Genomic DNA, 12871 nt, shown 5'->3' with positions numbered 1-12871 from the left:
TAGACAAATTTGGGTTTGTTAAAGACAGATCCTGCCTCCTGAAAACGTTACTGAAGCGTTCAGCTCACATGGTGTACATGGACTTAGTCAAAGCCTCTAATACCATTCCATCACTGATTAGCTAATTCAATTAAATGTAAATCCCTAGGTTACAAAATTGATAGCAAACTGTCTCACTGACCGAACTCAATTTGTCAGTGTTTCAGGCACACTCTCAGCCAAAAAGTTGTTACCAGTGGTGTCCCTCCAGGATCAGTCCTGGGACCACTCCTCCTTGGTATCTACTTCTGACATTACAGCAGCACTAAAGGCCTGGAGCTGACAGAGCTTGCCAATGACTGCAAATTATGAGCAGTACTAAACCCCCCATATGGCCAACATATGCTCCACATGGCCTAACTCATGCTAACAAGGACTGCTCAGACCACGGCCTTAAACTAAAATGCCAGATAAAAGCAGCAGTGTGTCCTCTGGCAAACTTGGCCACTCCTGATCTTATCACATGGACAACATCCTCTCCCCAAAATAGACTGTCATTAGGAACTTAGTTTATTGTTAATGAATGTCACCAACTTTTGACAGTCATGTGACCAATGATAGGAAATCTTTTTATATAGCCAAACTAAATCACCTGGGACACAACTTCTAGATTCAAGGAAGTAATCATACCCATGTACCCCTACTTTAAATCAGACCAATGACATAATATATAAAACAAATTTAGTATGTAAATGGCTAAGTATATAGACCAGCTTGTCAGAGTACAACACTTTTACCAAAGGAAAAAAAAAAATCAAGGGTATGCCCCTTCTTGAGTTATTCTGACTGCTTTAAAGTGGTCTCACCCTTTTAATTTCCTGCAGAATACTGAGAGAAAATATCTGCCTATCCTACAGATCTCAGAAAGATACAATCCTATGTAACCATACCAACCCAAACACATTCTCAAGGGACCTAGACAGGACCTGTTGATGGAATAGATATTTTTCAGTGAGTATACCTTCCTCATTTATGGAACAGACCCCCCCCCCTTAGAGGTTTAGAAGAATAGCTCCATGACCCTTTACCTGGACGACTGGATAGGCAATCTTAAGTATATCCCTGGTTTGGCTCCTCTATCCCTTATGGAAAGAGGTCAAAACCAGACTGATGTCGGATATTAATTCATGTCTTGTAAATGGGAGGGACAGTTGGCTAGGATCAATATAACCCACAGGATGAACAGCCTATTGTGCACCTATGAACTGGAGGACTAGCCGCATCAGCAAACTGGGACACATTTCTCAAGGTGGACTCTGAGGCTGGGCTTCTTCTGGGCCCTATGCATGCTGTGAAAGTCAAGGGCTGGAGCAGACAAATACTTTGCAGTGAAGCAAGATCTCAGTACCTGCAAAGATAGAAATGCTGTTCTGGAAATCAGCTCAACTGGAGGAAGGCTAGGCCCCCAACGTCTGAGCTTTAATCCCCGTGATATATAATGCATCCTCTGCAAATATTCCTGTGGGAGCACTCAATTCCCATTTCTCTGGTTGCAAGCTATGCCAGGAACTTTTCTTTTGGCAGAGTGTGGAAGGCCTGAATCTCTGGCACTTGTGCCAGTGCATGACATTGTGCTAATTCCCGAGACAGTACAGACTATGCCAGTGTGGGTCCTTGCTTTTAATCTGGTGGCCACAATGACAATTTTTTGTTTCATACCCCAACCATATGAAATAATTAAGACGTCTGACCCAAAATGGGCAAGTATCAAGAAAGATTTGGCAAACTCTGGGGTTAGAAGTACTTGTGTATTTAATTCATGGGCAACTGCAGGATAGATATTCCAAGAAATGTGGATGTCAGGTCGAAATGTAGACCAATACGGTGTCAATAGCTCATAAAAAAGTGGTTTCAAATTGTTCATGCCATCATGGCTTACATTGCTTAATAGTGAACTAAGTGGCCACTAAGGAAGAGTGTTTTGGGGCACCACGAAGAAATTAATGTCCAGAGATGGTCCAGATACCACTAATGGGACTTTCTAGATTGCTCTTTCAAACAGGTTCATCTCTTGCTGAGCTGCCCTCTTCTACTAGAATGGCACTAAAGGTGGATGGGAGGACAGTTGTCTGGACAGTTTTAAACTTGATATTGAACAGCTTCAGGATACAATTCCTTTGATCCAACTGTCTTGTGTGATTACCAGCCACACAAGTAGATGTATGCAAATAGCAATCCGGCACCCCCCCCCCAGTGGTAACCATCCATCACTCATAGTGCATGGACTCCTGGGGAAGGACTCAAACCCTTGTTGACATGATCACCTCTGTCTCTTTGGCAACAGTTAAAGAAACCTCCCTCTACCCTGGGAGTCTCTGCTGAAATGCAGCTGGGACTTCTGAAATCTGATGTCCTTTGCCTCTTATCGTTTCTTTGAAATGATCTAGGGGGAGTGAGAATATGACCAACAGCTGTGAGCATCTTTCCCCAATATATCAATCTGGGAATCCTTCTTTGTAAGACAAATAAGTGCCCCCTAGGACCTAGTGTTTGGAGGCCTCTGATAATATAATGAAGTAGATGACTTCTTGTTGTTGACTCCAGTAGGGGGGGGCTATCCTTGGGGGTTTAAAGTACTCTGTTGGGCTTCTACTGAACTGGTTCCAAGATATCAAGCTCATTCCAAACTCTGGAGTACACTACATCAATAGGTTTATCGAGTGGGGATACCACTCACGCTACTGGGGTGAGGACCTGTAGGCCTCTTGGATGATCTCCTTAGGGGAGGTGGGGTAATATGATCCACTCTTCCTCAAATAATTTCACCAAATTTAGTGTCCTCTGGAGGACTGAGGTAAAGCCTCCCTTCCTCAACATCCTTGTATAGGGAGAGGCACTCCAAAGAGAAGTCAACATGCCTCCTCTTGCTCAGTGTTTTCTTACGTGGGCTTGGGGGGGATTCATCCAAGCTTTCCTGTGAAGAAGCCAACCCAGACCTGGGGGTGGCAAGATAGAGGAATAGTCAGAAGGCTCAGCTTCAACTGTTTACAGGGGGAACTGGTGGAACAGGTGCTTGTTCTTGCTGGAGAAAGAGCCAATCTCCTATGCACTAAACCTTTTGCCAAAGTACCTGGAGCCAATGATGAAGGGGAAAAAAAAACAGCTGGCACCAAGACTATGAATGACAACCATTCCCTACTTGGATGATAAACATCCTTTTTGGAAACTGCATATATGTCTGTGCATTTGCTGTGCATTAAAAGAGGTTGCAGTAGTTTTCAAAAAAGTGTGTGTGTGTGTGTGTGTGTGTGTGTGTGTGTGTGTGTGTGTGTGTGTGTGTGTGTGTGTATGTGTGTGTGATGCTTTAATTGTACAGAAATTTCTGGGAAAACATAATATAGGTTTAGACAGAGGTAAAAAGAAAACGTATACAAGATTAGCCTGAAAGGCATTAATGTATCCACGTAAACTGCAAGTCAGAAACATATATTCAAAAGTACAGTTATGTAAATATGTGAAAGTAATATCATTTTATCATAATGACTATTTTTGTCAATATTAACATGGAATGTAACTGACCTTACAGGTACAGACTAAAAGCAAACTATAAAAGTCTAGGGTATAAACAGCAACATTAAAGGAGACTCAATTGGACAGAAATCAGAAAGTGAATTAAAAGATTGTCCCTGTTACTACGATGGATGTCAAAGGAAAAGGGGAGTAATGCTACCTTTTGCGAGAGGTTCTCCACTGCTGATAGAGGAAAAAAATAAGACAATTTTAGATTTGTAATAGTAAGAGGTTATTGGCAGGAAAGAAGAATTATGCTGACTTTTATATACATTATATCAAACTATTACAGAACTTAGGAGAATTTTGGAAAATAAATATGCAGGGATTATTTACAAGTAGGAACAGGAACCTAATTTGCAATAGTAAGGATGAATCAGAAACTTAGAATGGGAAAAAAGGATGGATTTAACACCCATTGATAACTAGGTAGACCAACAGGACACGGTCCCTTTTTAGGGGCAACCCGAGAGCAAATTCTGGTTAAGTGACTTGCTCAGGGTCACACAATAGGCAAATGAGGGTTGAAAGAATCAAACCCTGTACCACAGGAACTGCAACTCACCGCCTTAATCCTTTGCACCAATTGCCTGATTGCTGTAGTACGAGAATATTTGTTATGGAAGACGTGAATTCAGTAGCAGAAACTTAATTTACATAGTATTCCCAAAGAATAAATATAGCTAGACTGGATAGAAATTATGTTTTACAGGAGGATGCATACTTGTTTTGAAACAAATAGCAGATCATGTCTTAATAAAAATGATGTAAAGTAACAATGCAGAAATTAGGCACTAGCACCTTCCTACTTGCATTTAAGAGAAGAATTTAAGGAAGAGTTACTGGATGTGATTAAGAGTTATCAGGGAAGAAAATTTACTTGAGAAGAGATATCTACTGAGAATGACAAAATGAAAATGTTTAAAAATAAGGTAGAAATCAGAGAAGAAATGGAAGGGGTTAAAGTATGACAGTAGGGTATTTCAGAGAACAGGAGTAACTGCAGAGCACTAAAGGAAAATAAGGCTTATACAGATATGCAGGAGTTTTGAAAGATTGCTGTTAAGCAACTTTATTACAATTCTGGAGCACAAAAATTTTAGACACAATAGCTTAAGCAACAGAAAGTGAAAAGTTACAGCCAAACTTAGGGAGCCTATGATAAGAAAAATCTTACAGAGGCAGTACATATATTTTTTTAAATTTTATGGAAATCTGTATAAAGCAGAGGGAATTGGATACCAATAAAAGATATAAATAGAAATATTTATGGAAAATGTGATTATGCCAAGATTACAGACAGCGCAACAATTAATAGTGAAGAGAGGGACAGATGCAATAAAAACAGTGATGAATAAACAAGGATGTCTCTAGGAACAAGATGATATTTCTGTGGAGGAACAAGTGATATATATCTTGAAAGATCAGTTTAATAATATTTTAAAGGTTGGGGGGGGGCAGGTATCAGCACCTTAGAAGAAAGCTGTGGAGGCTGCATTAACAAAAATAAATCTTCTTTCTCCATTCCCAGACTGCCTTAATTCTTAAAATACTTTTGCCTACTTACAAATATAAATATCCGGTATGGTTATTCTCCTTAAGGAGTTTCTGCTTCATATATACCAGTTTCAGTTTTAAACCATGACTATAAAAAATGTTTATACTAACTAAGAGAATACCGAAGTTGATGTATATGGATTAGTGTGATTAACAGAACATGAAAACATCAGCACTGCTCATGGGTCTTGATGCAAAGAAGGTGTTTTGATTATTACTAGGGCAGTGACAAGATTTGCAGAATAGGGTTGATTAGGAGCATATATAAAGGGTCAGAGGCAAGCAGTAAGTTTGGAGGGTTCCTCTTGGACAAGCTGTATTTGAACTGAGCAGCCAGAGAGGATGTCCTCTTTCCTCATAGTTTCTGATTAACATTTACAGTTGTTAGCAAAGTAAGGGATTCACAAATTCAAGGACACAACTACAGCATAACTCAGGGTTATTGGCAGATATTTGTTCATACTTAATAAAACCACAAAAATGCATGTAGGTCTTTCAAGTCTGTGAGACAGTTTCAAGTCTTTTTTGGGATATAATGTAAATGAAGAGAAAGCAAAAGACTATAGAGGTAAACTATATACCTATACATGATTTGGTTCAGCAAAACTCAAATACTTTATCATAAGTTTAGGCATATGGATTACAAAGGATTCTGTTAAGGCAGCTAAGGATAAGTAGGAAGAAACTAAAAAAATAATACAAAAATTGAGAAACGACAAGTTCTTGATTATGAATATGGATAGTAACAAAACAGTGAAAATCTTAGTTCCCCTTAGACTTATGCAGGTCAGGCATATTCCTGCCAACCAATGGAGAAGCTATGGATGATTACTAATGAGCTGAAGGAATTTATTAAAGAGAGGAGGACAAGATTCAAGTGTGAAAAGCTGATTCTCTCCAAAGAACTGGTTTACGCTTATTTAATCAAACTACATGGCTAAGACTCCTATATGTAGCTCAACCAGAAGGTTATCAAAGTGGAAAAGAATGACGTTGAACTGGGGGGACGTTTCATATGAAGACAGCCTAGGATTTTGTATACAAGTCCTTAAGGAAAATAACCATACAGAATATTATATTCATAAAGAAGAAGTATTTTAAGAACTAAAGCAGTGTGGGAATGGAGAAAAAAGAGATTTTGCCAATAGGGATGTTTGCAAGTACGAGTACACAAAACAGACAAGAAAGGGTTGAAATTACTGGAGGAAAATCAGTAAAGGAATCAAGGTACTGAGAGCAAATATCTCAGAAATGAAAAGTAAAAAAATGGGGAAGAGGCTAGGCTGAAGTTTGGACTGCAGGTTAGAGACAGCTTCCCTATCAGGGATTGATATAGTGGGTTCCTATTGAATTGTTGACAGCTCAGTTTGTCGAATGCTGAATCAGACACCTAAGCGTCGAAAGCTTACAATAGCAAACGGCCACATCATCGAATTATTTCCTCGGGGAAAGAATTTGCATGGCCATTATCAGGGGATTTGCCCTTTCCTCAATGTAGAGCGCTCTCGGAGTTGGTATATTTAGTTGGGGGGTGGAGCCCCCCACTATGTTTGGGTGTGTGTTTTTATTTTGTTTACGGACAACCACCCGAATACTTTTCCGAGCAAAGAATGCGATGATGTGGCCGTTCGCTATTGTTAGCTTTCGACGCTTAGGTGTCAATGTTTTAGGATTTGACAACCTAAGCTGTCGATGTTATGATACAGAAGCGATAAAGTATAGGCACATAGAGATAGCAGACTGATAATTGAAAGACCAGCTCTGGTATGGTTGTTAGCTGAATCTATAACAGATACTGCTGTTAAAAGGTGTAATTAGTAACGCATATAAAAGACAGCGATAACGAGCAATCAAAAGAGGAAAAGCTAGTAAGAGAGAATGGAATGGCAATTTCCAAAGGAACAATGGAAAGAATGTTTAAGGCTCCAAAATCAACAATGTTTAGGATTTTTGTTTGTAAGTGATTGCATAGGTATTCTTGTACCCCATTCCCCACCCCAAAGTATCTTTACCAGCTTTTTTCCCTCAGGTAGACCACAAATTCTGGAAGTGGGATGGGGAAAGAAAGGTAATTGGAAATAGTTTTTGGCAATGTAACAAGTTGGAAGAGTTTAAAAATTCCCTGTAGAGCACTTTGACAGAAATATCAGGGGAACAAAATGGCTGTAACTAAGGAAAGGATTCTTATGAGCTGGGATAGTGGATCTGAACTGCAAAAAGACAGTAAGGTCTTTCCAAGTTAAATGATTTTAACTGCAATCAAATCGATAAATAAATGACTACTACTAGGAAATGAAAATCAAAATCTAGTTCCAATGTAAATAAAATTCTAAATATCGTAAAGGAAATAGAAATGATAGTTGGATCTTTAATATTTATTTTTTTTATTTTATTTATTTAACATTTGTTGACCGGGAATGTTCGACTAGGTTCCACAGATCCTGTTTTCAGCGGAGGCCCGGGGAGAAATGCTCCAGAATAACTTGACTTTTCTAAAGAAATACACAAAACATGTCAAAAACAGTATTAATTCCAATTCTATTGCAACAAATGTCACAAGGACAACTGCTCTGGAAAAGTTACAAAGCCTATATCACCCACAGATGTGCTGTGCAACCCAAACCAGCTTCTAGCCATGTTAAATACAAACACCACAGCTAAAGGAAAACAGTAAAAAAAATAAGTCAGAGGCTAACCGACATAAAAAGAAAAGGGATAGAATTTAACTATTTAGCATCAAAATAATAAACCTAAATTTCTTACCTCCATGCATGGCATCTATCCTAATCTTCCAGCGGTTTGGTCCAGAGAGCAACTCCTTGAGTATGCTAAAGTCAAAGATGTTCCGTAACATATTGCCATAGGCTTCCACAGGATCGATGATCTCAACTAGAATTGCAAAGAAGGCATAGATTTGTGTGTGCAAATTTATAGTTTCAGATTTATTAAATATAGAGCATTATCCCATTCCTGTTCTGACAAGTCAGAAATCTGCAATACTTCTCACAGAGTTCTTGCACTGTTCATTGGTATTAACGCACATCTCGGGGGGGGGGGGGGGACTACCTCTTTCCAAGTCATTTTGCTACTTCTGCTTAGGAGTTCAACTGCATTTAGTTTGCCGTATTTACAACTGCTTGTTGGCAGCCTCACTAAACTGGATGACAACATTCTACTGAATGGCTGCTTTATTTGTGCTGTCTGTTACTGTTGTGATTGTGAGCTACTGTTTCAAAGCAGTCTACTGATTAATTATAATTCATTACTCTCCTGTAATTCATTACTGTTTAACTGTATTTTACTGCATTTTATTTCTGTTTAACTTTTTTCATACTGTGAGTTCTATTCTTTTGACTGAAAGTGATGTGCTTCACTGGGAGTTTTTTTCTTACAGAGTTCTTAACCTTAAAATTTAGTAGCCTAGTCTAGATACAGGTCTGTAGCATCCAGAGCTTCAGCTGGATGGTTTTTAACCCTTTTTGAGGTATTCCATCTACAAGTTTTCCCATAGAGGCACTTGTTATCATCTAGTAGTACTACTCTTAGACATCCCCCTTTACCCTCTTAGCTCTTTCAGTTTCTGACAAATATGGATGGACAATTTCCTACATTTTCTCCTGCCATTTTGGTCAATATGGGCATCCTGAAGCAGTGTAGCAATGGCCTCAGGAACACGGACAACCCTCCACTACTACCACCTAGGAACACAATTTGTGAGAGATGCAATTACATGAAGCACCTAGTTTCATTGCTCTCTCCCCTGCAAACAAGTACATCTGGCACTGAAGTATGGCAACACGAACACCACACCTCAAACACCACCCACACAACACACCCCCACACATCCCCACATATGCGGAGGTCCTCAACAATAGCATACCCAAACAAGAGACCTCCAAGGCATAAACACATGCAAGCTCCACTGCTCACCACACCATACATAGTCCACACACCTGTATCTCACAGCCACTAAGGCCTAAACATAAACCCAACATATTAGTCATAGGAGACTCCATTGTGAGACACAGAGATGTACACCTCACCAGGCTGGATATGGAGAAAGTCACGGTTAGTTGTTTGTCGGGTGCCAGAATCTGCCACATCACCAATGCATTCAAGTCTCTCAACAGGTACTGTTATGAATCTGTCATAGTCCATGTTGGAGTGAATTACTTAAGACGTACCTCCCTGGACTATATGAAGAGAGACATGATCGAGCTCGCACAGTATGTGCCCCAGGCAGGTATGTTCCTAACCTTAAGCAGCATTCTACAGTCACCCAGAATGATGCCTCAATGCAAACAGAAAATTAATGACTTAACAATTGGCATAGTTTCTGGTGTCATTCCAAGGGGATTCCAAATACCTGAGAGCCTGGGATGACATGCTTGACAAGCCACGATGCTTTGCCAGAGATGGGCTGCATCTGTCTCCCTTCGGCTTCAGGCTCCTGGCAAAGGCTCTCGTTTCCCCCATAGTGCCTTTTTTTAGGCAATGCCATGAGGTCAAAACTGCCAACATGAAAATTTCATCAAAACATAAATTAAAGGTCATGCTGCTAAATGTTAGGAGTCTAAACATGAAACTGCACTCATTGCAAACATTCTTAACCCTGGAAGAAGCTGACATTTGTGCAGTCACAGAAACCTGGTTCAAAGCTGCAGAGAGCACCCCAGCCATACCAGGTTACTCATCCTATCATTCATTCAGACCCCGAACTGTGGGCAACAAAACAAAAGGAGGTGGAGTTGCAATATATATAAAAGACATGCACACTTCTGGGCTGGTCAAAAAGTATGATGCACAGGAAATACTCCAGGTGTAGTTAACAACTGACAAGACCCCTATTCAAATCATAGCTAGTTACAGGCCTCCAATTCTGACTCAAGATGCCCACTTCACCTTCTTTGAATCTATCAAGATTTAACCCTTTACCCGGATCCTGGGCAACTTTAACTATCCAACCACAGACTGGAAGAAATACTCACACCAAAACACAAATGCTCAGAGACTGCTTGATTTCATCAATGCAAATGCTTCGACCAGTTGGTTGACACCCCCACAAGAGGTGAAAATATCATGACTTGGTATTAACCAACATGAGTAACCACTGCAGCATCCCTACAGTGTCATCATGCCTGGCAAGATCCAACCACAAAGCAGTCACTTTCAATATCACTACTTCCCCCGAACCCCCCTCCTAGCTAGCGTCAAACAAAAAAAACTTCTGCAAAGCTGATATCAGCCTCCTGAGGGAAGGTATAAATAGCTTCACAGCCCCCTCCTCCTCCACAGGAACTGGAACATATGTCCAAATCTACACCAAAGTACTATATGAGCATTTATATAGCTGCATGGAATCAGGAATACCAGACAGGACAAGATCATCCTCCTCAAGGATAAGTAAGCCTGTCTGGTCGACATCTACAATAAATAAGCTCTATAATAAAAGGAAAAAATTGCTGTCCAGGACCAAGAAGGAGCAGGTGTCTAATTGGAAGCAATCTCTCCTTAGCCTGAACAAGTAAATAAGAGCGCTAGTGAAATCCTCCAAAGCAAACTGGCCACATCTACTAAAGACCATCATAAGACTTTCTTCACATGTGTCCACAATCTCAAGAGAAGCACCCAGATCTGCTCAGAACTGGTAGTCAAGGACACCACATACACAAACCCTGTAGATATAGCCAATCTACTGGCAGGCAGGTTCAGTGAAAACTTCACTCCTCTGCCCCCCCCCCCCCCATCAATAAAACAGGACATTCCCAGTACTGACCCCCCTCTCCTTATCTCTAGGAAGCAAGTAATCACTCCTTCTCAAAGACAAAAAATACAGCCTTCATGGGACCTTATAGCATCCCAGGCTGCATCCTACATGAACTCAGGCAAAAGTTTGCAGCACCATTAGGCACCCTATTCAATCAAAGCTTGAGTACTGGCCTCATCTCAACAGAGTGGAAGACAACTACTGTCATCCCTTTCCACAAAGATGGAGCATCCACTGATCCAGAAAAATACAGACCCATCAGCCTAACTAGCCTGATCTGCAAGGCCATGGAGCAGATCACGGAACTCATTAACAAGGACATTGGCAACCTCCAGACACGTGATCCCCCTCAGTTTGGTTTTGTCAAGGGGTAGTCATGCCATGTCGACTTCTTTGAGACTGTCACCAAGGGCATAGATGAGGGGAAGTCCTTCACACCTCCTACCTTAACCTGGCCATGGCCTTCGATACTATTCCCCACTCAGGTATAATAGATGAACTCTCTCAACTAGGCATCAATCCATATGTTACCAGATGGGTAGTAAACTGGCTCAATGACAAAACCCACCTAGTCAAAATAGGGGAAGCCACCTCAAGTAGTAGACCAGTAACAAGCAGTGTACCCCAGGGATCGGTCTTGAGGCCTCTGCTGTTTGGGATATACTTCTCAGAGGTGCAGGCTAAATCTAGTGGGCTATGGCTGACTAAGTTTGCAGATGACTGCAAGCTGCGTGCTGTTATCAGTTCCCCTAGTGATGTGGGCATCCTCCAAGAGGGTCTCACCCAAACAAATGACTGGTGCCAGAAACATGGCCTCAAACTGAATGCCAAAAAATGCATCATCATCCCTTCAGGTGAGAATGACGTCCTCACAAATTATCACATTGATAGTAAGGCACTAAGCACGCAGTCAGTTGTGAGGGATTGGGCACCCAGGTTGACAGCAAACAGACTTTTGACTACCATATTGCATCCGTTGTATGGAAAGCTTTCTACATGGCCCACCACATTAGTAAAGATATCTCATCTAGGGACAAGGTGGTCATAACATCCCTGTATTCTTCCCTTATAAGACTGATTATTGAGTACAATGCTTCTTTCAGCATGTACCACACAAAGCACATGCAGCAGCTGGAGAGACCACAAAGGTTCCTCACCTGGAGAATCCACGACCTCAAATATCTACCCTACACAGACAGGCTAAAAGCCCTGTCCCTCTACTCAGTCTCCTACTCCTCAGAGGTGACCCCTGTCTGGCATACAAAGCAATCTCAGACCCCGCCCTGATGGGACTGCTGCATATCCGCAAGTCAAGCTCCACTAGAGTAACCCACACGAGTGACCTCAACCTGGTCTGTGATATCAATAGGATTTGCTGGTGGGACAGATGTGTCCCAGAGACTCCCCCTTTTGTGGAATAGACTCCCTCTCCACATAAAGCAGAGTACCTCATTAAACCTTTTTAAGTGCAACCTGGATAACTGGATGGGGAACAGAAAATACACCTCTGGGACTCCACCTGTGTCCTTGCTGGACAGTGGCATAGGGTGCTGACTTGTTGGAACATTAGCTAAATTCTTGGCTAGGCTTGTAAGGGCCTCAGGGCCAATAGCCTAATAACTTCCTATGATCAGTACTATGACTTGTGTGGTTTGCAAACAACTAACCATACAGCACAATAGCAGTACAATGTCCATCTGGTGATTTGATGAAAACCCACCATTATCCATGGGCCAACTAACAAATAACTCTCTCTCACAGAAGGCTGGCAATTACTTCTCTCCTGGAATTCCCAATTTCTTTGAATGGAAAGCAAGTGCAACAATGTGCTTTAGGACTAACACAGAGTCAAAAGGAAGAGTTCAGAGTGAATTTTAATAAATATGAATACACACCATGATTTCTACATACGGCAACAAACTGAAGTCAGCACCACATTTTGGAACTATGCTACTGAAATAAACTAGAAGTCAGTCTACTTAATTTATGGATCAGACT

General features: G+C 41.0%; 1 protein-coding gene across 2 annotated transcripts in view; it reads right to left on the bottom strand.

The window, feature by feature from the left end:
* The window catches only part of PGM1 (phosphoglucomutase 1), a 426650-nt gene that overhangs the window by 201232 nt on the left and 212547 nt on the right, over positions 1-12871 (bottom strand). For both annotated transcript variants that reach the window (XM_044085557.1, XM_044085556.1), the window contains exon 4: positions 7870-7995. In XM_044085557.1, coding sequence (XP_043941492.1) covers positions 7870-7995 — 126 coding nt within the window. The remainder of the gene's footprint in view (positions 1-7869; positions 7996-12871) is intronic.

Source organism: Protopterus annectens, chromosome 10.part0 (genome assembly GCF_019279795.1).
Source record: "Protopterus annectens isolate FY-2018-M chromosome 10.part0, PAN1.0, whole genome shotgun sequence".
Taxonomy (NCBI): Eukaryota; Metazoa; Chordata; order Ceratodontiformes; family Protopteridae; genus Protopterus; species Protopterus annectens.
Note: the sequence above shows the minus strand (reverse complement) of the source record. Positions and strands in the feature narration are given on the sequence as shown.